General features: G+C 48.7%; 1 protein-coding gene across 4 annotated transcripts; it reads right to left on the bottom strand.

Annotated features, from left to right (window-relative positions):
- Nucleotides 1-526: 526 nt before the first annotated feature.
- On the bottom strand, nucleotides 527-23,943 carry CSF2RA (colony stimulating factor 2 receptor subunit alpha). 4 transcript variants are annotated; one of them, XM_038586705.1, is made up of 13 exons: nucleotides 23,813-23,941; nucleotides 18,352-18,453; nucleotides 15,962-16,104; nucleotides 14,695-14,818; nucleotides 11,115-11,244; nucleotides 10,844-11,016; nucleotides 8,489-8,622; nucleotides 7,186-7,215; nucleotides 6,278-6,413; nucleotides 4,504-4,600; nucleotides 4,138-4,317; nucleotides 2,469-2,550; nucleotides 527-2,242 (listed from the first exon to the last, which is right to left on the bottom strand). In XM_038586705.1, the coding sequence occupies exons 1-13, from the start codon at nucleotides 23,874-23,876 to the stop codon at nucleotides 2,138-2,140; spliced, it is 1,500 nt and encodes a 499-aa protein (XP_038442633.1). In that variant the 5' UTR covers nucleotides 23,877-23,941; the 3' UTR covers nucleotides 527-2,137. The 4 variants fall into 4 exon arrangements, 3 of the variants coding, with proteins under 3 accessions (XP_038442633.1, XP_038442634.1, XP_038442635.1); XM_038586706.1 differs by lacking the exon at nucleotides 18,352-18,453 and having other exon boundaries at nucleotides 23,813-23,943; XM_038586707.1 differs by lacking the exon at nucleotides 4,138-4,317.
- Between the last annotated feature and the right edge of the window lie 3,891 nt (nucleotides 23,944-27,834).

The raw sequence follows: 27,834 nt of genomic DNA, 5'->3' as shown, positions 1-27,834 counted from the left end.
TTTTCTTATTTCTTCTTCTGTCTTTCTTCTTTCTGTTTTCTTTCTTTCTTTCTTTCTTTCTTTCTTTCTTTCTTTCTTCTTTCTATTTTATTTATTTATTCATGACAGACACAGAGAAAGAGGCAGAGACACAGGCAGAGAGAGAAGCAGGCTCCCTGAAGGGAGCCCAATGCGAGACTCGATCCCATGACCCCGAGATCACAACCTGAGCCAAAGGCAGATGTTCAATCACTGAGCCCCCCAGGAGTCCCCGATTTTTTGTTTTCTGTGCTTAGAATGTTTTGGTCCCATCTGGGCCTCTTGGGGGTAAAAGTTCAAAGTGCAAGGGGCACAGCTTTAGTGCTGTCCATGCTCACAGGAAGGGTCTATCAGAGCCTGCACGGTGGGGCCGAGCTAGAGCCCCCTAGTAAGCCCTTGGACGGCTGAACAACCAAGAATGTTCAGAGCTTCAGACCAGTCACCGGTAGCTCTAAGACGGCTGTGCTGGAGGATCTGCAGCACAGTAAACACAAAATGCTATAAATCGTGGCATTTTTGGCTTGTTTTTATTTTGTTTCACTTTTCATCTCCTGCTGAGCCGGTTGATGTGAGCCCCCGACACCTCTGAAGTCGGGATCAGCAGCTGTGGCATCACTTCAGGACCTGAGTGTACAATTTTGTTCCCTGGAACTCTGTTGGGAGCAAATTGCCGAGTAAAGATTGTAGGGTGCGTGCTAGGCATTCTTCCCACCAGGTGGACCCACCTGGGCACAGAGGAGCCCGTGGGAGGGGACAAGTGGGTGCAGGGGTGCAGGGTGTCACCTGGGACATGGACAGGGGACCCACGGCAAGGCTGGTCAACACGCATTCCCACTATAAGTGGTTCCATGATTGTCAGCTAGTGTGTCCACACGGACGTGTGACAGGCCCCCCTGTTATTCCATCAAACACTCCCCTAATTGTGTTTTCTAGGTAGCACACGAAAAACCCCACAAGCAAAAAAAAAAAATTTTTTTTCAAAAAAAATCGACAAGCAGCCAACGTTAAAAGATACGTCACATTGGGCGTGTGTCGCATCCAATCAGGTGATGATCTCAGGTGCAAACGGAGGTTTCCCAGAGAAACAGTTTGGGGTCAGGTGTGCACTGTCACCTTGTCACCTGTCACCTGCGTGTGCAGCTGGCCCACCTGCCCTGCAGGCTTCCTGCTGACCAGTCCCAGCACCTCATGAGCCAATTCCCTGAGCTCTCTCTGCAAATTGTCTTCATATGTATCTTTTTGCATATATTTCCTACATATTTTTCCAAATACGTACACATCTGTCTCCCTCTGTGTATGTATATTTTCCGCTCTCTTTTCTCCCTCTATTTCTATTTCTCTAACTACATATGGGTGGGGTGTCTGTATCTATGTGTATCTCAATTTCCAGATACATTTTATTCTCCCCGGGACCTGTGTCCTCATCCAGCCCTCTGAGGCCTAGATGCGCTGCGCTTCCTGTAGGACATGCTGTTGCTGGTGTCCAAGACTTTCTGTAGGTCTTGGTGGGACGCGCGCCCGCGGCTCCTCATGGCCGACTTCACTGCCCGCATGGGGCTTGCTTCCTGGCTCGAGAGGACCCGCCTTCAATGCTTCCCCGTTGGTTAACGTCATGGGGGTGGGCACGTGGCCTGCGGGGTTTCTGTAGTCGTTTGTCTCGAAGGTCAAGGTGCACAGAGGGTTTCAGGATCCCCGTGAGAAATCCCGTCCTGTCGTTGCTGGTGCCTGCGGATGGAGTTGTCCACATTCTGGTCCATGTGTCATGGTCTGGATAATATCCCCAAAGACATCTACATCCCGGTCCCCACGGGGTGCACAGAACAATGTCCACAAAGATGACAATACCCCATTCGGCCCCGCTTGAGCCACCGTAATGTAAGGAAGGGGTTCGTTGTTCTTTGGGGAGGGGGTGGCAGAGACGGCGAGAAGCGGGTGCATCCTGGGGTCAGGATCCACGGGCATCCCACGATCCCTCCCACGACAGGTATCTTTACAAAATATCACATTGTTCGAAAGTAAAAAAATAGAACACTATATAAATAAATGCTCAAAGCAATTAAAAAAAAAAGAACAACCACCCCGCAGGTTCTAGAATGTTCTGGGGAGGAAGCCTCTGTGTTCATACGCTGGCCGGGGCGGCTGTGACTGCTGTGACTTCTTCCACGGTCACGATCTCTTCGTTGTCAGCTTTTTGCGGGTCTGAGGCGAACTTCTCCCAGATGACCTGGGAAGGAGAAGGAGGATGGGGGTGTTGGGGTTTCAGGAACCCCGCGAGTGGGACCTGGCTGGCCACTGGGTATAGATGGGAACCGGGGCCCCGGTGGGCGCGGTATCTTAGTAGAGGGCATCTGCGGGCCTGCCCATGGGGACGCCCTCGGATGGACATGCAGGAGAGCCCAGGACGCCCCCTCCCCATCCCGGTCAGCTGCCCTGCCCCCACCCTTACCTACCTGGTGGTCAGACGGATGGTTGTCGTTCCATTTGTCTTTGACATGTGGAATCCGTGGGAAAAGCCTCCGAGATGCGAGGAACCTGGTAAGACAAGAAGCGTGTGAAGGAAAGACCCTGAGGACATGGGGATGCGGGACACGTCTCCCCCACCTCCCAGTGACACGCCTCTGGACCGCGTGCTGTAGGACAATTTCACGGAAGACTCACAGCAGGACAAACCAACTCTGGGATGAGTGAGCAAGTAGGAGAGGCTATAGGAGCACAGAGGGACGCCCGTGACAATCTTTCTAGAACCTTCACTTGGTCCCTCGGGTACAGAGACGGGGAAGGATGGGACTGGGGGTCGTGGCAGGTCATGGGCAGCCTCCAGAGTCCCTGAGGATCACAACGTGTGTGTCTCCTCCTGCGTCCATGCAACCACCGAGAGCATGCTTTCCGGTCTGGCAGGTTTTCTGTCAACATGCTGCATTTATCGTTTTTTTTCCTAACATTTTTACGTAAATACTAATTTTCACCTAGATTTTACTTAAAGCAGATGTCATGTTTGCCCAACATCAGAGTCTTCTTGCATTTTCAAAGGCACGTTTGCTTTTTTCTCTTATTTCAGGAGAAGCACCTCCCATTGCAGGACACCTGGAGTTACTTCTGCTCAGCTCAGTAGGGGCTTCCCGCCAAAAAATATAAATTCCAGTCCTGAGTCCCGGAATCTGGAAACAGGACCTCGTTTGGAAATAGGGTCTTTGCAGATGGAATCATGTTAACATGAGGTCGTCCTGGATGAGGGTGGCCCTACGTCCAATGACAGGGGTCCTTGGAAGAGACAGAAGAGGAGACGCAGACACAGAGGATGGAGGCAGAGACCAGAGGGATGCGGCCACCAGCCTGGGGACGCCTGGGGCCCCAGACGCTGGAAGAGGCAGGACGGACCCTCCCGGAGCCTCTGCCCTGGACCTTGATGGTCCTGCCCCTCTTGGAGCTCAGATGTCTGGGACAGATTGAATTTCTAATATTTCAAACCATTTGGTTTGTGGTCTTTTTTTTCCTGTGGCCGCAGGAAACTCAGACAGCTTCTCATTAAGATAACTGTCCCTGTGCAAGGCACGTGGTCTGTGCCCGTTCCGGCAGCAGGTCTCGAGGCTGCCCCTGTTCCCCTTTGGCCCCGCGGTTTCAGGGTCCCCTGAGAATGGGGTGGTGCCAAGCCGCCCGTGCATCCAGCAGCCTGGGCGCCATCCTCTCCTTGTGCTTATGCAGCATTCCCGTGCGGTTAGCCACACGCGTGTCCATCGTGAGGGAGATACACCCAGGATGCCCTACCAGGGTGCGAGGCCTCAGGGGTGAGCACAGGAGGACATCCAGGGGGTCCCCACATCATGCAGGAGGACCACCAGCTGCAAAAAGTGCTTTGCACAACATCATGCAATCTTCATGCAACGTGCATGCAAGTGGGAATTAATGATTTCATGGATGCACGTTCATTCAGAGGCATTTGCGAGACGCCCCGAGACCCTGCTTGGTGCAGAGATCACACATCGGAAACGACGTGGTAGCCGCCCAGGGAGGAGCCTGTGGAGAGGCTGGCGGTAAGCAGGTACACGGGAAGGTTCAGGCTGGGCTCCCTGGAGGCGTCCAGGAAGGGAGTGGGTCGGGAGCGGGGGGATCCCTGAGTACCTGGTGAGGCTTATCGGGTGGAAATGAACCGCCAGCAGAGGGGTTGGAGGGGAAAGCATTCCACAAAGAGGAAGCTCGCTGCCGTGAGGCTGAATGCAAGCCCTGTGTAAACACCGCTGAGCTCGGACGAAGTCCAGTGTGCAGCTGATGTGTGGGGGTCGGATGGGGTGGCTCGGGGGCCTGGAAGCATCCAAGAATGAGTGTCCAGGGCTGCCCATCATGGGTGAGGATGAGGCCCCCGTCGGCTGGCAGCTAGAACTCCCCAGACAGATGGCATGCCAGTGGGTGCCCTGAGCCCCATCCAGACATACACCCCGTCCGTCCTGCCCATTTGCAAGGAAGACCCCAACCCACCACGGGAGTTACCTTTTCAAAAGGCAACCGATGATCAGGGCGGAGACAAGGGTCCCCAGGACCACCAGCATGTAGATGTGCACGAGACTGGCCTCGGGGTCGTCGGAGCCTGTGGAGAGAGGGGGACACAACATGGACCCCTTCAGACGAGCCATCGAAGGACAGATGCTCAGAGCACGAGGGAAATCCTCAGGAAAGGGCTCATCCCGAAACCTTCCCCCAAAGCGCTCTCAGGAGCGCCCAAACCATAACGTGACAGCCTGCTTTAAAACTGGACCCTGAAAAAAAAATAATAAAAAAAATAAAATAATTAAAAAAAAAACTGGACCCTGAAAAATAAAAATAAAAAAGTAAAAAATAAAAATGGACCCTGCATACCCCAGGACACCTGGGTGGCTCAGTGGTTGAGCGTCTGCCTTTGGCCCAGGGCATGACCCCAGGATCCCGGATCGAGTCCCGCATCGGGCTCCCTGCATGGAGCCTGCTTCTCCCTCTGCCTGTGTCTCTGCCTCTCATGAATAAGTAAATAAAATACAAAATAAATAAAACCGGACCCCCCCCAAGTTTAATTAATTAATTTTTTAAGAGTTTAAAATTCATAAATGAATAAAAAAATGGACCCCTCCCTCAAAAACACACTTTTTCAGGCGCACAATTTGACCAAAGTTACCTCACAATTAGTGTTAGATCTTCAGTGTCATTTATCATCTGGATGAGCTCTTTTTACAATTCATTATTTTTGCAACACAGCACATTGTGGCTGTTACTATTAAAAAATCCAATTTTTAAAAAATCCAATTAAAAACTCCGGTTCCAGAAGGATGATCATAACCAAATTGAGAGTCCGGCGTTTTGAGAGTTTTCCATATTAACATATGAAATGTGCCCTCTTATAATAATAATTATAATAATAATACATTCACTGAAAAAGTGCTCTTTCCACGTGATACAGAAGTTGTTTTTAAATTTTTTTTAAAGATTTATTTTTATTTATTTATGATAGACACAGAGAGAGAGAGGCAGAGACACAGGCAGAGGGAGAAGCAGGCTCCATGCCGAGAGCCCGACGTGGGATTCGATCCCGGGACTCCAGGATCGCGCCCTGGGCCAAAGGCAGGCGCCAAACCGCTGCGCCACCCAGGGATCCCTTAATTTTTTTTAATTTTTATTTATTTATTTTTGATACAGAAGTTTTTAATTTCAATGAACACCAATTGACTTATTATTCAATTTTCTTGTTGCTCGCTTTGGATTCGTAGCTAAGAACCCGCTGTCCCATCCCAGTGGGTACATCGATTGCTTCTCCGTCTCTTTGAACTTATGTTTTACCTCTGGATAAACATTTCACGGGCATTTTATACCCGCCCTTATACAAGTCTTTGATTTAGGATCACGAAAAAGAAAATAGCATGCATCAAATGTTTGCTAAAACACTATGAAAATATCCAGGAGGGAGGAATAGTGCGGAAATGCAGATTTCATGAGCACCTGGTTGGCTTTTGGTCCAAACCATGCAATTCCTGCAAACTCATAAAGGTTTCAGGGAGGAAGCTGGTGAAAGGTGTAGGTCATTCAGTTCCTTGGAATGAATGGATTCCTCTTCATTAGGAGGAAAGACACCCAACTTTGATGCTTAGCAGGTGTTTCTTTGAAAAAAAAAAAAACAAAAACAAACAAAAACCCAGAGCATCGTGGAGACCCGTGCATGGAAACCCCTGTGAGCCTCTGGGGATGGGGCTGGGAAGAGGTCAGAGATGAATTCAGGGGATGCTCCGGGGACACGTACCAAACTCCACAGGCTGGCTCCAGGAACCCCACCTCTGGATCCGCGCGTCTGAGGTCCGTATTTTCACAGTATGCTTGGCTCTGGGCTCTGGACTCGGGAAGTTGTATTTATTTTCCCAATTACCAGACACCTCAATCTTTGGACAAAAGAGAAACTTTGAATGCGGGGTCCCCCGTGTTTGGAAAAGCGGGGATGGGGATGTCTCGTCAGAGGCGGCCGTCTCCCCACTCACCCGCCCCATCCCCACCCTGGGACGGACGATGGAAGCACGCTCTCGGAAAGCAGAACAGTGACCTCACGGCGTGGAACATCCTTGCCGTCTAGAAATACGTGGTTCATTAAATCAATGCATGTCCGGCATACGGAATAGTTTGCGGGAAAGCCTCAATGAATCAGCACATTGAGGGGGGCCTCTGATGACCATGGGACCCCGCGTGGGGTTCCCGTGCTCGTCAACATAGATGCAGAAATCATTCAGCAGGTACACGTGACACACGCAGAGCCGCCACCGGGAAATGTCCCAGCGAGGTCATTAATGGGGTAAAAGCTCACCATTGGACGGAGGAGGATACCCCATAAAGGACTTTGAGGATCGTCCTCTAGGAGGGTTGTGAAGGAAGACACAGTCTCCTTAAAGCTCAAACACGGTTACTCTTGACCAACATGGATGCATATGGCCGGAGTCACTTATTTGAACAAACGGGACCGAGCACGTGTGACCAGATGAGCCCTGTTCCCACAGCCGGACTGTTCCCACCCCTACCTCACTGACGGGGCGGTCCTCCCGGGAGCCGCCACCCTCTCATTCACAGCCCACCCCATCCTGGCCACCATGGCGGCCACGTGTGCATGGCAGTGTGTCCATGTTACCGTACGGGGTGATATTTTGGGTCAGAGTTCTAACTCACCAGTTGGTTCCCGCTGTGTTCCTTATTTTTCTGGAAAAAAAAAATAGAGTTAGGTTTACTTCTCTCTATTTCGAGAATTCTTACAGGATGCGTTCATCGTCCCCTCTGAGTGCAGTCAGGGGTAACCCACATCCCCCTTGTCCACACAGGGCCATGTGAAGGGCTGAGCTCCCTCTCTACTATTTTTGCCTCAAGTCTCCCAGACGGGGGTGGATGGACTCGAACACCAAGGGAGGATGTGCCCGGATCATGCCTTGTCCTGGAACACCACCTGCTGATGGGTCCAAATAAGAACAGACATGGAGCAGAGGATCTACAGTGGATCCAGGTGCAGTTGGAGCAGAGGACTCCCCCTTGTCTACACTGAGTCCATGTGGATGTGGAACAAAGTCCTCCTTGTCTACACTGGCTCCAGGTGAATATGGAGCAGAAGGTCTTCCTTGTCTATACTGGGTCCATGTGGATATGAATGACAGGGCTCCCCCTTGTCTACACTGAGTCCATGTGGATGTGGAACAGAGTCCTCCTTGTCTACACTGGCTCCAGGTGAATATGGAACAGAAGGTCTTCCTTATCTATACTGGATCCATGTGGATATGAATGACAGGGCTCCCCCTTGTCTACACTGAGTCCAGGTGGATGTGGAGGAGAGGGCTCCCCTTTGTCTATACTAGGTCTTGTAGAGGTGGAGCAGAGTGTCCTCCTTGCCTACACTGACTCCAGGTGATCATGAAGCAGAGAATCTCTCTTGTCTACACGGGGTCCATAGATGTAGAGAAGAGGATGCTCCTTGTGTACACCGAATCCGGGTAGAAGTGGAGGAGATGGCTCATCCTTGTCTACACTGGGTCTAAGCGGTCAAGGAACAAAGAGTACTCCTTGTCTACACTGGATCTAGGTGGATGTGGAGTTGAGAGTTCCCTTCTCTGTGCTGAATCCAGGTGGTCATGGTGCAGAGCGTTCTCCTTGTTTATACTGGGCCCAGGTGGGTGTGGAGGAGAGAATCCCTCTGGGATTCTTGGTGGGATCCAAGTGGACAAGTAGCAGAAGGTCCTATCTGTTCTGCATCTGCTTGTAGATCCTCTGAAGGCTTTCAGGATCCACCTGGGTGTGTGGCCACCTTTGTTGGGTTGGCCGTGGTGGTGACCCTCGCGCCCAGGGCATGTCCTGTCCAGCACAGCCGTCCCTGTGTTTGTCCCCGTGCATCACCCAGCCCCGCATGTCTCCACTGATCTGGGTCACAGGGAGGGCTCCCCATTCCTTGTGCGGCACAGTGTCCTGCCTGGGGGCAGAGTCTACTCACCAGTCTCTGGATGTCCAGCTGGTACTTGAACTCCCTGTTGGACAGGGTGTGTCGGGTCACAGGCTTTTCCCACTGGATCAGACAGTGCGACACGTTGCAGTGCACGCTGATATTGTTGGGCGGGCTGTATATTTCTGTAACGAGAACCCAGGATGCTCCCTGAGCCACCAGGCTGCCACCGGGCCTCAGAGGCCAGACCCAGTTCTGTGGGCTGCACATCGATGGTCAGCTCCCGGGGTCACCTGGAGGCACATGCCGTGGTTAGGAAGGAGTGTTGCGTCTTGAGGAAGGAAGAGGACCGCTGGCTTGTGTGCAGGTTCAGCGGTGTGCACACAGGACCATCTAGCAGGCTGCAGGGAGGGGCTGGCGAACCCAACATGTGGGAAGGATGGAAATATGCGGACTGGCCAGGGACAGGGCCACCATGGGGACAGCCGAGGCTGGTTTCCAATGGGGACAGAGGATGCATGTCTGAGAAGACCGGCGGAGCTCCAGGGTCCTTCAACAATGAACGGATATCCCATGTGACCCTCTACGGTGGGTTCCATCAATGGTCGGGATGGGCGTTATGGGCATCCTGTGTCTGATCCCACTTAACTAGCATGCATTCCGATCTCAACACCGAGAGTGGATCCCATTACCCAAACCCTTTGAGGGCAACTTGATTGTAAATCCACATCCCGTGTATCTGATCACAATGAACCTTGAAACTGAGTTGCATTTTCACTGGGAAGCACACTATGGATTTATTTTTTCCTCCCTTGCTCACAGTTGTGATGTGTATTTAGGATTCTGCACCTGGGTCTGATGGATAGATAGGGTCCCTCTTCCCACCACTATGCTATTCTCAGTCTACCTGTTGGGATGTCCTACACGTCAACTGAACCTATCTACCTGGACATGGTGTCAGATCCCACAGAGTAGAGGGTTCAACCCTACAAGGCTGCCCTTCAGGCCCTATATCAGACACCATTCAGAAATCCAGGTTTCTGACCCACCAGCTACAGATATGAGTACCCGACGACCTTCTCCTGGGATCTCATTAATCTTCCAGGGTGACTCACAGAGCCCAGGGAACAAGTCACTCGCTAGATCACGGGTTTATTGTCACAGGCTCTAACTCAGGAACAGCCTGGTGAATGGATGCGTGGGGCCAGTTGTAGGGATGGGCGTGGAGCTGCTTCTGTAGCTTCACCAGGTGAACCTCTCTGCCCAAACCTGCATGTTGTCTGCCAACCTATAAGATCTCCAAACCCTATCGTTTTGAGATTTTACAGAAACTTCATGATGTAAACCCAATTGATTAAATCATGGCCTGTTGGAGGTTGAGCTCAACCACCAGCCCCTTTTGGGTCACACACTGGACAGGAATGAAAGTTCCAATCCTCTAATCACAGGGTTTGTTCCCCTGGTAACCAGCCCCATCCTTAGGGGCTTTTCAGCGGTCACCTCCTCAACATAACAAAAGGCACATTTACTGCTCTCCACAGGGGAAATTCCCATTTTGGCGGCTGTGTGTCAGGAAGAAGAGACCAAATGTGCATTTGTAATTGCAAGTCACAACTGCAGAGGACTGAAGTTTGAAATAATATTGGGATTTCCTGGGTTAGATAAAAATGTTAGGAACATGGGGACGGAAAAAGAAAGGCAGGGATTCCCTCAGAAGGAGGGTGGTCGTGTCGGGGCCATGGGAGGTTTGTCCAGAAAGGTGGTGTCTCCTGAGCCTGCAGGAAATGCAGGCCCAGGGATGTGGGTGCCCCCCTGCCACCTAGCTGGGTACAGACACCTGGATCTCCCCCAACAGGTGAGCCTGGAGGTGGGAAATGAGGGTGGCCAATGGCCTGTGAAGCTTCACTGGAGAGTTGGCGTTTGTTTGTCAACAGGGTCTCCAAAACAGACAAGAGATGGCGATGCCTGCTACTACTTGGAGGTGCACAAATGGGCCAGAATTAACCTCCATCTCCTGGTCTGAACGTACTCTCTTTTGTCCCGAGAGGCTTCACTGCCCAGATGTGGGCAATACCCCTGCCCGTCTGGGCTGGGGTAGTGCCAGGGCCAGCGCTCGGGGACTATGGGCGCTTTGGAAGGGCCCTGGCTTCCTTGGTGGTGTGGAGGAGGATCCACCAACAGTGCAGGCACATCTTGTCACCCCGTTTAATTCAGAGTAAAAGGATGGGTTGCACCCTTTACTTGGCTTCCTTCCAAAAGGAAGCAACCATGCCAATACCTTGTCTCTGGGTCTCTGGCCTCCAGAACTTTGGGAGAATACATTTCTCTTCTTCCAAACCTACCGCAAATTCTGTTCAGTTCACCCGTTAAGCATCTCTTTACACCACAGGACGTCCTTGGTCTTACCTATTTTCTTCCAGTACAAAATCGAATCAAAGAACTGGATTCCTGTCCTTTGGCTGGTACCATTCACCAGGAAGTAATTGTAGTACGCTAATCCCGAGAGGTCTTCCAAGTGACATCCTACGTGGGTTCCTGAGTCTTCTAAGTAATGAGGACACTCTCTTTCCCTTCTGTATCTATAAAGTTCCAAAGTGTTTAGAGGATAACCAGGGCTCCCCCTCCACCGCCCAGTGTACTTCCCAGGGTTGTCTCCATGAGCGAGGTCAATACTTACTTCAAGTCTCGTATGTACAAAAAATATTGCACGTCATCAGGGGCAGCTTGACCCTTTGCCCAAGTGCAGTTCATGAAGTTTGCATTGTAGATAAAACAGGAGAAGTTTTGGGCAGCTGTGCCCTTCCCACCTGAGAAGCCACAAAAACAAAATAATTTGTGGAAGCGGATCATGTGGCTTCACGGTTGGAATCTCTACCAAACGTTCAGAGAATAATTAATTCCAATCCTTTTTTCTTTTATACGATGTTATTTATTTATTTGAGAAAAAGAGAGAGAGAGAGACAACGTGGGCAGAGGGAGATAGAGAAAGAGAGAATCCCAAGCAGACTCCCTACTGAGCAGGGAACCTGATTTGGGGCTTGAACCCAGGACCCTGAGATCAGGACCTGAGCAGAAACCAAGAGTTGGACATTCAACCAACTATGCTCCCCAGGTGCCCCACCAATCTTTCTTAAACTCTTCCAAAAAAATAGAAGAAGAGGGAATACTTTCAAATTCACTTTAGGAGGACAGGATCACCCCCATACCAAGCCCAGACAAAGACATGAGAAAAGAAAATCACATCCCAATATCCTAATAAACGTAGATGTGAAAATCATTAACAAAATTCTAGCAAGCAAATCCAACAGCATGTTAAAAGGATTGTGTGTCGTAACCAAGTGGAATTTATCCCCGGCATGCAAAGATGGTTCAACACACGCCAATCAATCAGTGTGCTTCATGACTTTAATAGAATGAAATAAAAAATCATGATTGTCTCAGTAGCTATAGAAAACATCTTTCACAAATTTCAGCATCCATTCATGATAAAAATTCTCAATAAAATAGGTATAGAAGGGCAGCCCGGGTGGCTCAGCAGTTTAGCACCTGCCTTCGGCCCCAGGCATGATCCTGGAGACCCAGGATCGAGTCCCACATTGGGCTCCCAGCATGGAGTCTGCTTCTCCCTCTGCCTCTGTCTCTCTCTCTCTGTCTCTGCCTCTCTCTCTCTCTCTCTCTCTCTGTGCGTCTTTCATGAATGGATGAATAAAATCTTTTAAAAAAATAGGTATAGAACAAATTTGTATCAACACAATAGTGGACAAATATGGAAAGGCCATAGCTAACATCACACTCAATGGAAAAAAACCTGAAAGCTTACCTTGTAGGGTAAGAAACAAGGCCAAGGTAGGCACTCTCACCGCTTCTATTTAACATATATGGGAAGTCCTAACCAGAGCAATTAGACAAGAAAAAGAAAGATATCCAAATTAAAAAAGAAGTAAGATTATCTTCGTTTGATGATAAAATGACCATACGTGTAGAAAAACCTAAAGACTAAACAAAGAAGAGACATTGTTACAGCTAATAAAGAATGTAATAAAGTTTCAGGATGCAAAATCAATGTACAGAAATCAGTGGTATTTGTCTACACTAACAATGACCTGTTCAAAAAAGGAATTAAAAAAATAATCCTGGGATACTTGCCTGACTCAGTCAGTAGAGCATGTGACTCTCGATCTTGGGGCTGTGAATTCAAGCCCCACATTAGGTGTACAGATTACTCAAAAATAAAAAATAGGGGGTCCCTGGGTGGCTCAGTGGCTTAGCACCTGCCTTCAGCCCAGGGCATGACCCTGGAGTCCCGGGATTGAGTCTCACATCGGGCTCCCTGCAAGGAGCCTACTTCTCTCTCTGCCTGTGTCTTTGCCTCTCTCTCTCTCTCTGTGTCTCTCATGAATAAATAAATAAAATATTAAAAATAAATAAAAATAATAAAATAAAATAAAATAAAATAAAATAAAAGAATAGTCTTTTTTTTTTATAGCACCAAAAATGAATAAAAAAGGAATAAACTTAAACCAAGGAGGTGAAAAACCTGTACACTGACTATTATAAAACATTGAGGAAGGAGATTTAAGAACATAAAGATAAATGGAAAGAGATCCCATGTTTGTGAACTGGAGTGATTAATAGCGTTAAAATATCCAACCTACCCAAAGTGATCTATAGATAAATGTAATCCCTATCAAAATCCCAATGGCATTCTTTACAGAAATAGGAAAAAGAATCTTAAAATCCATATGGAGCCATGAAAGACTCCAAATAGCCAAAGCAATCTTGAGCAAGAAGGACAAAGCTAGAACCATTACATTTCCTGATCCCAAAATACATTGTAAAGCCACAGTAACCAAAAGAGTATGGTCCTGGCATAAAGATAGACACCATAGATCAATGGGACATAAAAGAACCCAGAAATAAATCCACGGGCTTATGGTCAACAAGGTTGACCTTCCACAAGGATGCCAAGAACATACAATGGACAAAGGAGTCTCTCTTTTTGCTAAATGGTGATGGGAAAACTGGACAACCCTAAGCAGGAGAATGAAAGAGGATCCTTATCTCTCACTGGATATGGAAAGCAAGTCAAAATCGATTAAAGATCGAAACACAAAACCTGAAACTGCAAAACGAGTGGAAGAAAACATGGGGGAAAGACTTCTTGGCAATGCTTTTTTGGATATGACGCCAAAACCAGAGGCACCAAACCCAAAAATTGACAACTGGGATTACGTCAAACTATAAAGCCTCCACTGAGTGAAGGAAATAATCAACAGAGTGACAAGGTAGCCTATGGAATGGGAGAAAATATCTGCAATCCATATATATATATATATATATATATATATATATACCCAAAATATATAAGGACCTCAAAGAACTCAATAGCAAAAAAACCCAAAGGCCAAAAAAACTCCCCAAAACCCAAACCCAAAAAACTCCAAAGGGCTGAATAGTTTTGAATGTCTTCTAAAGAAGAAGTACAAATGGCCAACAGCTACAGGAAAAGTGGCTGGGCATCACTCATCGTCAAAGAGATGCAAATAGAAACCGCAGCAAGCTATTACCTCACACCTGTTAAATGACTGGTCGAAAAAAGTCAAGAGATAAATGCTGGTGAAGATGTGGATAAGAGGGAACTTGTGCGCTGTCTGTCATATAAGCTGGTGTGGCCACAGTGGAAAACAGGAGAAATTCCTTTAAATGTTCACATTAGAACCCCCGTGTCACCCGGCAATCCCATGTCTGGGCATATTTCCAAAGGAAATGGAATCTGGATCCCAAAAAGATATATGCACTCCCGCGGTCGTTGGAGTATTACTCACAATAGCTAACACGTGGCAAATGCAAAGACACAGAGAGTAAATCGTGGTTTCCAGGGGCTGGAAGGAGGGATAACAGCTTAATTGCAGTGATTATTTCTCAACATATATGTATATTAAGGCTTTAATTTAAATATCTTATAAATATACATTAATATTTTATATATAATAATTTTATATTCGTATATTAATACATTAATATATAACATCAGTATATATTAATACATTAATATATAATATCAGAATATATTAATACATTAATATATAATATCAGTATATATTAATACACTAATATATAATAATATATTTATATATTATAATTTAATATATTTAATACCTACATGCCAAGGAAATCTCAAAAAAGTTGAGAAAAACGGAAGGGATCTACCTTGGGGCTAGTGATGTGCAGAAGGATCACTGTGATATTTCCCCTACCTGAATTAGTGTAGACCAGTGTTTCTGGAATCGGTCTTTGGATGCTATTTACTTTAACCATGAACGTGACTCCCTCATGGAGAGAATAATCCGGAAACTTGCAGTGACATTCATTCTCCTTGAGCTAAAAAGACGCAACCGGCCAGGGCATTAGGAAACTTTTTTTTTTTCCTTTTCCTCTCCACACTGTTTGCTCTTCCACTGGTCCCGTGATGCCACCACCACCCACATACGTTGTCTGGGTGGATGTCGGCGTGCCCCCGTGAAGGTAGGACCTTGCCTCGGTGGTCTACAGCATTTAGGAGGCCAGAATAGAGGTCCCATTGCAGGGTGCCCTCAGTCTCCAGGGGTTTCGTTAAAATGCAGACTCCCGTGCAGCGAGTTCCAGGTGGGGCCAAGAAGATTCTACATTTGTAACAAAGCTCCCAGGTGATGCTGATGGATCACAACTCTGAGCAGCGAGACCTCTCAGCACTTGAGACATTACGGAGCTTACCGCACCCTCTTTTAGTTTATTCCGTTTTCTTGTCCTATTATTTTTCTCCCACAGAAATGTTTACATTGTATCCAGTCATTTGGTTACTTTGTTTCCGTCAAACACCTAGAACTCACACGATTTCTTTCTGGTGGGATTAAATCTGACCAGTGGCTGATTTTTGATGGATCAACCGATTTTTGATGGATCAACTGAGCAAAAGGCTACTGTTTCTGTTGGCAGGAGGGCGTTTTTCCTACGCAACATCCCCCGAAGGGACACAGAAGCTTGAAAGTCACAGAACAAGTTGCTCATCTTCCCCATGATGCCTGTTGTGGGAAATCCTGCCTCCCTGAAAGAGATCCCTGGAAATTCTGGGAGCATTCGGGTGCCAGATTGAAATCTACCTGTATTGCCCTGGATCCCCCGTCCCACCAGTCTACCCCATTTTTCCCTTCTTTAGGTGGTTGAGCATCCCCGAGGGTCCCACCCTACAATCTGTGCCGTGTCTGAACTCGTAGGAGCTTTGGGCTGTGGCTTCTTCCTCGGGAGCCCTGAACTCCTTTTCCTTTTGGGATAAGACATTTTCCTCAGTCCCCCAGAGAATCAGGCCATCAGGCATGTCTTGACCACGGGCCAGCGCTAACTTCCCTGGTTCACCCAGAAGCATGGCCTCTAGATGTGTCCCAGATGTCACACGCATGGTCTCCATTCCCGCCTACCGCTGCTTTGTTTCTACAGTGATGAAAGCTTTGTAAAGGATAACGATCGTCCGTATCAAATCCATCTTACCATTATTTCGATTGGCCCTTTCTCCTTGTGGATCATCACGCACTCGAGGTACGTAGTGTTTTCCTTGCAGTCCCAGCTCAATTCCATTCTCCTCGAGTCAAACTTCATGTTTAGACTGGGGAATCCTTCCACGGTTGTAAGATCTGAAGGACGGGACCACCAGATTAAAAGATTATCGCTTTCCCATCTCTACCCACTGCCTCTTGACCCATCCCATGTCTCATAAGCAAAATTCAAGGCTGGGACAGGCTTTCCCGTACCCCTGTCCCCCTAGGTGTTCCCTCTACGTGAGGATGTCTATCAGGCAAGTAATCCAAGACCGACCAAGTGAGAGCAAACGGAGGCTATTTATTCAGAGCTTGCTATGGTAAGGAAGTCGGCCATCACTGGCATTCGTCAGAGACTCAAGGGTGGACAAGGCAATGGGCAAGTCTCATAGTGGACAAAAGGTACCTTTTGGTTGTGCCCTGAGCAAAGGCTATGGGTGTGGGGACGATGCAGGATGGCTCACTACAAGTAGGGCATTCCATGGGATTGGTTAGGGGACCATGCCTGGCTCTCTGGTTGGTCCTATATAGGAAGTGGGGTCAAAACATAGGGAAGCCATTAGTTACTGATCAAGTCCAGTCCACTGGGGGCTGGTTGCTCCAGAAGTGATCTTTTAACTCCTTGGATTGTCATGGGGACGGACATCTGGCTCCTTGCATGACTGATTTGGAGACAGCAGGCTGGCTTTCTGGGCTGGTCCCCAAAGATGAGGCTGGTCCCCTGGGCAGCTCATGGGCTGGGTTCTGTTCTTAAAGATGCTCTGCCCATTGTCTATTTATATTTTAATTCTCTCAGCATGCACGGCCTTCTGTGCTGGGTGCCTCATACCCACATCCTCCTTTATTCCAGGTGCCACCCCACCTCCCCCAACACAGGGACCACCTCTCTCCAGGTCTCCAGGGCCTGCAAATAAGTCACTTATCTCCTGAGTTTCTTGACCCTCCTCCCTCCCTGGCATGTCCTTGGCTTCCTGCAGACTTCTACCTTCCCAGCCCAAGACAACAATGACTGTCCATCTACAACAGTTCTATGGATCTTGGTCTTAGCCTGTGGGTCCTACAAGAGTTTCATATGCCCCCAAGGTCATACCCAACCAAGGAAGTCTTCAAAGGTCAACAGAAATCTGATGACATTTATTCATCCAGGGCACATCCCCTCCCTGGACTGAGCCAGCTCTTGCACATCCCTGGACCCATGGACTCTTGAGTTAGGAGAGTCCATCAGTTCCATACACAACCCTCAGGAGAAAGGCCAAGCTGGACTGCATGGATTTTGTGAAAGTACATGAAGATTCCCACAGGCCTCCTGTGTGGAGGACAGAGAGACAGCCATCCCCACCGTTCCCTTATCTCCTTTCTTAGGGCAGCAAAGACGTTGTGTTGACACCATCCATACTTTAAAAACAGAGCCCCTTTTAGAAACACAGACGTGGGCCTGAGTCCCCGCTCTGTCTGTACCAGCGGTGTCACTTCCAGCATGTTGCCTAATGTCTCTGTTCCCTGGTTTCCATTCTCACCGAATTGAGCAATGACATCTCTGACCTCAAGAGGTTGGTTCAATGCAAAAGCAATTTGAGACTCAGCAGCTCTTGGGGCTCCTAGCCCTAGGGAATGGTCCCTGAGAACATCTCTTGGGGAAGAATGGGAGTTATAGGTGTCCTTACCCGGTCCCCCAGGAGCTCCCCTGACCTGTGTCTTCTGACACTGTACATTTCACCTGGAGAAGGGCAGCATTCTTTAACTTCTGACCATCCACCAGTGTCCCTATTCCTCAGCCCTCTGGCCAGCACCATTTTCTTACCGATGCCCCAGTGACCCCATATCCCTCCCAGTGATCCTCACCATATACACCTAAAACCTAAGTATGTTCACCTTTAATCCTTCCTAAAATGGTGATACGTGGCCTGATAATCAACATCCAGCTACCGCAGGCAGACAGCTACTAGTCAGTTGATGTTGATGTTGTCTTTGCCACCTGCTACGGCGGGGAGAGGGGGCTCACCTTGCTTCCTCTGTCCACCTGTTTAAGTCAGGATGTTACTACTCCCTGCAGAAAAGTCCCTGCCAGGGTGAGACCCCCCACAATGTCCCACTGTCCAGAATTAGGGTTGATGAGCCACATTTTGCAGCTCTGGTGTGTGACCATATCATAAGGCAGGATTAGGAAGGGCCTTTTAGAGCAGGGGCAAGAAAACACTTTAGCATCTGGCGTTGTGTCACTTGACTGACCAGCACATACGAGGGTGAGTTGAGGTTGGACTCGGCCATCAGGATGTATCCCAAGACACACAGGACGTAGAAATGAGACAGTCGGAGAAGGGTCAGACAGGTTCACACACTTACCCTGGTGCCCTAGAGTCTGGAGGATGACTGGGTCCAATAGCATGCAGAGCAGGACAGTTGTGGCCACTAGTCTCGTGGGACTGCCCGAGGGATGAGGAAGCCCTGTAGGTACAGTCACGTTTTAAAGAAATCAGCTCTCATGGGAGTTTTTGGGAGGGGGACTCAGCAAGGTTTCCTCGGGGAGATGCTCTGCAGGAAGACATAGGACCATCCCCAGCCTGATGGTCAGCCTGCTGGCCTGGCCAGCTCGGGGGTCACTGCTGGCTACAGAGGGTCTACAGGCTGCAACCAGCCTCGGGGCAGGGGGCAGGGACAGGACCAAGGGCACAAGCTCACCAAGCCCTTCCAATTCCAATTCCACCTGCAGAGAATGGCCGGGCCGTCCACCTCCTCCAGAGCCCACATAACACACAAAACAGGAACCCGCTCGCTGACTTCTCTTTTCTCCAGGATCAACTTCCTGAGAGAGGCGGTTGCAAAACCATCTCCCACATGTGTGGGGAAATACTACCACTGCCCCGTGAATCTACTCTACAGATCCACCCATCTGCTTTACATCAAGCTTGACTCATCATTCAGATGAGCCTCAAAGCCATGGCTGACATGTAATAGTGATTTTAAGATGCTTTTGGGGGAATATTACGCCCCCTTTCATAAGTTTCTCATTGTTCTGGCTTTCTCTTTTTTCTTGTTTGTATAATTTAAATTTTAAAATTCTTGTTTAAAATATTTTAATGTGAGGGGGACGCCTGGGTGGCTCAGCAGTTGAGCTTCTGCCTTTGGCTCAGGGCGTGATCCCGGAGTCCCGGGATCGAGTCTTACGTCGGGCTCCCTGCATGGAGCCTGCTTCTCCCTCTATGTCTCTGCCTCTCTCTGTGTGTCTCTCATGAATAAATAAATAAAATCTTTAAAAACATAAAAAAAATATTTTAATGTGAGGGATGCCCAGGCAGTTCAGCAGTTAAGCATCTGCCTTTGGCTCAGGGTGTGATTCTGGAGACCCAGGATCGAGTCCCACATCAGGCTCGCTGCGTGGACCCTGCTTCTCCCTCTGCCTGTGTCTCTGCCTCTTTCTGTGTGTGTCTCTCATGATTAAATAAATATAATATTTTACAAAATATATGAATAAATAAAATACTTTAATGTGAGTATAATTGACACATGCTCTGAGTGTTTTTAGAATGGATTTTTGGGTAGTAGAAAAAGAAATGATAGGTCAGGTTTCCATTATGACAATAACAGGGTTTTTTATTTTTTTTCGTTTTTTTCCTTTAATTAAAAGACTTGAGTTTCACAACAATCAAAAAGGGTATGTTTAAAAAAAAAAGAGGAAAAGGAAAAGGGGTAAGTGACAGAGGGACATGGAGGATGTTTAAATACGTTTACTAAATGAAAGAAGCTGGTCTGAAAATGCTACATCCTGTTTGATTCAAATATTACAACATTCTGACAGAGGGAAAACTATGGAGACAGAAAAAAATTCAGTAAAAAACCAGGGTTTGGGGAAGGGACAGGATGAGTAGGGAGGGCACAGGGGATTTTTAGGGCAGTGAAACTACTCTGTATCATACCATCATTCTGGATATATGTCATTATACATCTGTCCAAACCCATAGAATGTCCAACACCAAGAGTGACTGTAATGTAAACTGTGGGCTTTAATCAATAATAATGTATCAATATTGGTCCATCAATGATAATAGATGGCCCCACTGATGCCAAATATTCATAATAGTGTAGACTGGGTCAAAGGGGAAGTGCATACATAGGGATCCCCTGTACTTTCCACTTAAATTTGTCTGTAAATCTAAAACTGCTCTAAAAAAAAAACAAAGTCTATTAAAAACTTTTTAAACACATAAGTACAGAAGCGAAGGGCTGTGGTCCCACAAAGCTGCACTCAACAGAGAACACCTGATGCTCTGCTTGTGTTTGGGGTGGCATCCTGGGGGCTGCCCTCCACTGCCCTGGGGGCATTTTTGCTGGTGCTTGTTCTTTGGCTGATTGTAGTGGGGGTCCTACGTCTCTACGTAGTTCTCTCCCTCTCGGCCACTAACTACCTCTGCTGCTCTTCATCTCTGTGTTCCCTGTGACCTCATCCTTTTAGGGCCTTGTCTTTTCTTGGAGGTTCCTTTCTCTCTCTTTTACAGTGCACAATTGTACTTTCTGTAATTTTCTTGGGTTTATAGAGTCTGTCCGTCTAAACACTGCTTCTTTTTTTTTTAACAATTTTTTTAATTTTTATTTATTTATGATAGTCACACAGAGAGAGAGAGAGAGAGGCAGAGACATAGGCAGAGGGAGAAGCAGGCTCCATGCACCAGGAGCCTGACGTGGGATTCGATCCCGGGTCTCCAGGATCACGCCCTGGGCCAAAGGCAGGCGCTAAACCGCTGCGCCACCCAGGGATCCCTAAACACTGCTTCTTTTTTCTTGGTGTATTAGCTTCCTGGGGGCTGATGGAACAAATAACCACAAATTTCCTTCCTTCCTTCCTTCCTTCCTTCCTTCCTTCCTTCCTTCCTTCCTTCCTTCTTTCCTTCCTTCCCTCTTTCCTTTTTTCCTGTTTCTCTTCCCTCCTTCCTTCCCTCCTTCTACTTTCCTTCCCTTCTTCTCTCCTTCCTTCCCTTTCCCTCCTTCCTCCCCTCCTTCCTTCCTTCTCCTTTGTCTTCCCTCTCTCCTTCCCTACCTCCTCTCCTTCCTTCTTTTTTTCTTTCCTTTCTCTATTTTCCTTCCCTCCTTCTTTCCTTTTCAATTTCCTTCCTCCTTCTTCCTTCCTTCCTTCCTTCCTTCCTTCCTTCCTTCCTTCCTTCCTCCCTCCTCTCCTCCTCCCCTTCCTCTTCCTTCCCTCCTCCTTCTCAGACCTTTCTCTCACCAATTCCTCCCCTATTTCATCCTGTCCAGTGTCTGCTTCTTGGAGACCCAGTCATCACACTCCTGACATTACCCCCCTCAACCCCTGCCGCGACACCTGGACCTCCATGTCCTTGCCTCCCAGCTGGCACCTGTCTTCACAGACTGTCTTTTTCTCCCCTCAGACTCCTCTCCAGCCCAGCTCCTATCAGAGACACAGCATCTCCCTCCCACATGTGGCCAGTTCAGCACATTTGGGCTCCTCCTCTCCTTGAGGTGCAGCCCCACCCAGGGAGCTCCTCCGCCCTCTGTAGGATCCCTTACCTCACAGATCCCTGCCCCCACAGACATCTGAGCTGTGAGGCTCATTCTCTACATTCCCCAACCACCTGCCTCCTTTCCACCCACCCTGTGACGTTCATGGGTCACCTGTCTATTGATGGTCAACTGGCTTGTGTAGATGCCACAGCCTCTTTACCTCCTGCACCTGCACCAGCTTCTCAGCCTTCCCAACAATGCAGAGTCCAGCCAGCTCCCCAAGCCAGGTGTGCACATCTGTTTCTGAGTGCACCTGTAGAGCAGCTCCCAGCCTCAGGTCCTGTCTCCTAACCTCCTGGAGCGCACTCCCTCCTAGGGCACCACCCTTGCTATAAAAGAGGAAATAAGAACCTCAGACCAGACCTGTCCCAACTTCCCTGCCTACCACACACCTTTTACTCCAGCGCTATAGAGAAGTTCCCAGCTTCCTCTATCTACAAGCTGGACCCTGCTCAACCCAGCCCTTCTCTGTGTCGTGTCTGGGGTTCCTGGCCCTGGGGGGGGGGTGATGCTCTCCATAGTGAACCCAAGAGGCTCTCAGGGTGGACCCTTCCTTGGTCGTGGCTGACCCTACCATTGCCTTTTGCTATTCCTGCCTCATCTCTGCCCTGATTTTCACATCTGCAGTCTGTGTGAACACCCTGGCTTCGTTGAGCGGAGCTGTCCTTAATCAGGAAGGGGAGGTGCAGTGCAGCAGGGCATGGAGGGGTTTCATTCCACTCACCACCCCCACACCCCACCACAAGCTTCTTCAATCTGCTTTTCTCCTCATTTTTTCAAGCCTCCCATAGTACCTGCTTTGAGACTGTTACATGAAGCTGGTGCCTGTGCATGTACACCCCAACCCGCACCCCACAGGGAATCTGCATGGAAATACACCCTGAGCTGGACAGTTCCCCATTCCGCTTCCTCTAAACTGAACTCCTCTCTCTTCTCTTTGTTCTCTTTGCTCATCGTGATGGAGCAAAAGCAAACTTCTGTAAACTTGACTTTTTAAAAAACCCTCAAAAAACAAGCAACAACGTTATCACCTACCCAACGGTGATATGCAAGGTGATCTAGCAAGGGCTGCTGTTTTAATTAGCTGGTGAGTCATAACCTGGGGCTCTCGGCCAAGGGTGAGGACAAACCCTGCGGAGGATAATTCGGGGGCCGCGTGAAGTAACTGGCGCTGTGATTTCTCCATCGCCTGGGCATACCAAGCATAGGTATGTTCCACACGGCTCCTAGTTTCCCGCTCACACCCATCCTAGGGAGGATTTCCTAGTATCCTCATGCAAGTGGATGAGAAACTGAAGACCGTGGAGATCTCACACTTCATGTAATTAATTTCTGTGTTGATTTTTAAGACCGAGGGCAAAATCCACCCTTTTAAAGTGTACAACTCCCCAGCACTTAGCACTGGGGAGTGTTCAGCCATCACCTCTACCTGAGCCAGGACATTTTCATCCCTCCCAAAGGAGGACCCCAACCCCAAGAAACCAACACTCTGCAGTCTTCTCTCCTACTCTGCAGATTTGCTTGAGCCTCTTGTTTCATATGAATGAAAACTCAGACGTTACTTTGCTCTTTTTTTGTCCACTGACTACCCACTTTCCCTTCTTCTTTCGGTTTTCTCCAGACAGGGTTTTCTTCCCCTTTATCTCCTCCTAAGACCTCCACAGATACCGCCTCCATCTGTCAGATGGGGTCATATCAGAGACTGGGGCAGTGCATGTGCTCCCAGCCTGTGGCATCCCTGGGGTGAACCTGGATGTCTACTCCCTGTAGTCAGGGGCATGGGTGGTGGGTGGATGTAGCCCGTCACTGCGCGTGGGCAAGACAAGGAGTGAAATGCAGTGGTCCCCAAAGACACCTGTGGTCCAGGATGGCCAGCAGCTCTGCACTTGTTGCCGGGGGCTTTGACACAAGCCACTGCCAGCAAACTGCCTCCCCAGGATCCAGGGACCACCGCTTCCCCGTGTGGACGACCACCTGCATCCATGACTCTGGAGTAATCCATAGTGGCTTCTAACACTCACGCAGAGTTGCATGAGGGGCTTAGCCTGCTCCCAGTGCAAGTTGGTCGATCCCTGGCGCTAATTCAGACCTTCTAACACAGTGCCCATGTGCTGTTGGAGTTACCCCACCTCCCTGTTAGGCACCTTCATTTGGATATTCCCAGCTCCCACCCCTGGGTGCTCCCTGACTTCCCCAGGAGCTGCCAGCAGCAGCAACAGGAGGAGGAACAGGTACCCTAGTGACAGGTACGGTACGTTTGAGGGTCAGAGAAGAAAGGGAGCCACCTTACCCCACTGCACCAGGCTCCGCTCTGGCCACCTGTTTGCTTTCTCGGTTTCCTGGCGCTCCGACATCTGGTTGTTGTCTTGGACAGCTCTCTGCTGGGTCAGAAAGTGAGCACACTGATTGCATTGCAGAGACATTTCAACCCGAGACTTCCCCTTTCTCCTTAGCGCCCTCCCCCTTCCGGTGATGTTTTTTCGTTGTATATATATGATTAAGAAACCTGTGAACGGTGGGTAAGTTCATCAGTCTCTTAGGTCTCTGAAGACAGCTGATCAGGGGTGTGACGGCCACACAAGTGAGCAGGATATGCGTCCCTGGCTCCCCATTCCTCAAGGAGCCACGCCCCTTCAGCATTCATGTGCACAAGCATATCTTCCCAAGGTCAATCTGATGGGTCATTGACTCTGCCCAGGATGGCAGGAGTTGCTGGCTTTTGCCATGGACTGAGTTCTGTGCCATTCAATTCATCAGACGTTTATTGAGCGCCCTTATTGGTTAGAACCTAGGGGAGTGGGTAGGAAGCAGGTTTGCAGCTCGTGGCAGGACAAGGCTAAGCAGAAGGGCCATGGGGGCTGGTGACACAAAGACAGCATCGAATATCTCCAGTGTAGGGCCTTTGGGTGAGGAGATGAACAACAGTGGGATGAAGAGTGAGCAACGTTTCATCCGGACAAGGACACACTAACTCCTGGTGGGATGCAGATACAGGGCTGGTGATCATGGTCAGCTGAACGTCACAGGGAGTGGGTGACATCATGTCATGGATGGGGACCTCCATGTGAAGGTCACCTCTTGGCAGTCATGAGGTGCAATGGGCCAGCTCTCCTCAGGTGTATCTCTGTGGATGACACTGTGAATGTCTCTGCCAGAGAGCCCTTCCTCGTTTGTGGTCTTGGAAGCCGAGGAGCAGAAGAAGCAGCGGTTGAGAGACAACTGTGAGGAGCACAATGGCCAGAACAGAAACGAAAAACAAAACTGGAGGCACCCACATTCACTGCAGAAATGGCAGGAATGGTGATGCTGCATCTGAGTTGGGCAAATAGGAGGAGCTGGCAAAGGGTGTGGAGCCGGGGGAGGAGATGCCATGTTCAGTCTTGCCATGTTCAAGCGGCTTCTCCGTGGAGACAGGATGTGGACGCGTCTAGCAGGGAGTTGGATGCAGGGGTCAGAATCAAGGGAGAGATTTGAAGAACTCAGTGGAGGATGTTCCACTGAGTATCTTCCCTGGTGGGAGGAATGTTCCAGATTCTTACGCCACTTGAGTCCCTGAAGCTTGAAAAATCTCACAACATGCCTCCAAGGTAAAGAGTTAACTCAGCAGACCTGGATTGTCTACACTTGCCCCTTCCAAACTAAGTTCTAGCCATTGACCAGCTCCTGGAAGGAGGCTTGCATATGAGCCCGTGAAATGTCCTACCTGATAAGAGCGTCTTTGTTTGCCTGGAGCCATGGCATGTAGTTTATATGCTACAGTGTGATTTACGATGGAGCTTTGGGCCATGCCATACTTGGCCGTGTAGAAAGGCTAGTGAAGGAATAACTCAGGTCAGCCATGTGGACGCTCCATGCTAAGTGACTGACTCCAAGAAAACTCCTGGACGCCAAGGCTTGGTGAATGTTCCTGGTTGGCAATACGTCATGCATGTTGCCACACGCAGTCATTGAAGAGTTAAGTAGCATCCACAGGTCCATGGGGAGAGGACACCTGGAAACTCATGCCTCAATCTCTCTTGGACTCTGCCCTAAGCACCTTCAGATTTCACCTGTATCCTTTTTTTGTACTAAACCAAAGCCATGAGTGTAAGAGCTTTCTGGAGTTCTGTGAATCCTTCTACTGAATCGGTGAACCCCATGAGGGTGTCAGGGACCCAGACATGATACCCCTACACCGTCATGAAGGCCGCTGTCTCTGGCTGGGCATGACACACACAGAAGAAGCTTAACAAGTATTGGCGTGAAGGAGTGACAGCATGATGTTTCTTAGGACCCCTTTGTTCTACCTTTTCTTCAAGTGCTTTTGCCTTTTTAGATCTGCTCCAAGTTCCCACCAAGATGTGGAGAAGGAGAAGGAGAGTGAAGGGAACCTGTGTGGCTTACAAGGGTCCTGTGGGACCGTCTGGGGAGAGCATAGAGACCAAGCAGGGGGACTGGAGGTCAGGTCAATCAGAGAGACCACACACATACTAGGCTGCTGGCATTTGGATGTTCTGTAAGTATAACAAAATACACTACGGTATTCTTGTTTCCTCTTTCTCTATTTGGGACTTGGATTTTCAACTGACACAATAGGTTTTAACTTTTGTTAAAGGTTAAGTTTAAGCTTGGCTGTAGTTGCATTCTGAGAATTAAATGTGGAAGTAGGTTGGTACACCATGGTCTTCTAGGAACTCCCAAAGAAGAGAAGGTGAAGCGTTCCCTACAGATACAACCCTCCTCCACATTGTTACTCCAGACAGATGGATGTACTGGGCTGGATGTCCCCCAGGGCCCCCTGGCAGGTCACCATGGGTGGCATTGCTGGAAAGTCAGTGCCTGTCATTTACTCTGAGGAGCTCATTTGTGCCTGGAATGTGCAGGTGGAGACTTGGAGGCTGTGTTTGTCTCTGTAGTTGACAGTCAATGACTCATTTCTAGACTATCCATGGTCTTCATAGCCCCTTATTCCATCTGGGATGAATATGGGATGAAGTGTGCAGGAAAAGAAATTTATGGGGAAGAATTTATGGGGAATTTCCTTCTCCTGAAAGGAAAAATAAGATAGTTCATCAAGTAGACCTTGACGAACAATCCATCCATCCATCAGTGATAATGATAATGGTGATGTGGTGATGGTGATGATGATGGTGATGATGATGGTGAGGATGGAGATGATATGATGATGATCACAATGGTGGTGAAGATAATGGTGAAGATGATGGTGATGGCCATGATGATGGCGATAACGATGGTGATGATTGTGTTGATAAAGACGATGGTAATGGTGATGGTGATGATGGTGATGATGATGTAGCAACCTTGTTAACGACCAAACAAACAAAATCCTTACACAGTGACTCTCATGCACCATGCTCTGGGCCAAGTTCTAGGACTACAAGTTTAGTACACAATCTGTATCAGTCAGGGTTCTCCACAGAAACAGAACTCATAGGATGTGTGTGTGTGTGTGTGTTTAAAGAAAATATTTACTTTAAGGAATTGGCTCAGGGGACTGTGGAGGCTGAAAAGTCCAAAAATCTGTGGGTGTAGACCAGCAGGATGGAGATCCAGGGAAGAGTTGATGGCTCAGTTCTAGTCTGAAGACCATCTAGAAGGAGAATTCATTCTCGTAGTATTTGATTTGGAGTATGCAATGATGGTATTTTGTCTTCTCAGGTTGGCTTCCGTGGGAGCAGTGAAGGGGGTTTCCAGAAACCCTCAAGGCACCAGGCTCCCTTGGTTACATGAGCAAAGAAGAGAGAAAGAAGACAGGTGTGTCTTCCCATGATGGTGGCTCAGGGACGGAGGGCACACTGGCCAGTCAGTTGGAATCATCCTCAATGTCCGTCACACAGAGCCAATTGAACACAGAGAGCTCTGTTAGGGCCATAAAGTGAGGCAGGGACACTACCAGGTGTGTTTGTAGGGAAATTGACGACAGTGTGGTGTGTAATAATGGGAGCTACGTGAAATTCTCAAATTTGTGTGTGCACTGAGTCCCCAGGGAGCTTTGTTCACAGGTGCTGAGGTAGCAGGTCCAGGTGGGCCAAATTCAGACCCTCGCTGATGATCAAGTTCAGACGCCCTGCCACAGCCTCTCAGGGAGGAAGGACAAGGCTGCACTTCAGGCTGTGGTGGTGGGAGTCGGGGAAGGGAAAAGGTGAACCAATTGGGTCCCCATGAGAATGAGTGTCATGACTCAAGATAGGTGGATACTCAACTAGGGGCAGAGAGGGAAGCCTGAAGATGGGAGTTTGAGCCATAGATGGCAGGAACGTGATGCCCTGGGATACAGGGGAACGGAAGGAATGTCGGGAGAGAGTGTGTCCT

The sequence above is a fragment of the Canis lupus genome, chromosome X, assembly GCF_011100685.1.
Source record: "Canis lupus familiaris isolate Mischka breed German Shepherd chromosome X, alternate assembly UU_Cfam_GSD_1.0, whole genome shotgun sequence".
Taxonomy (NCBI): Eukaryota; Metazoa; Chordata; class Mammalia; order Carnivora; family Canidae; genus Canis; species Canis lupus.
Note: the sequence above shows the minus strand (reverse complement) of the source record. Positions and strands in the feature narration are given on the sequence as shown.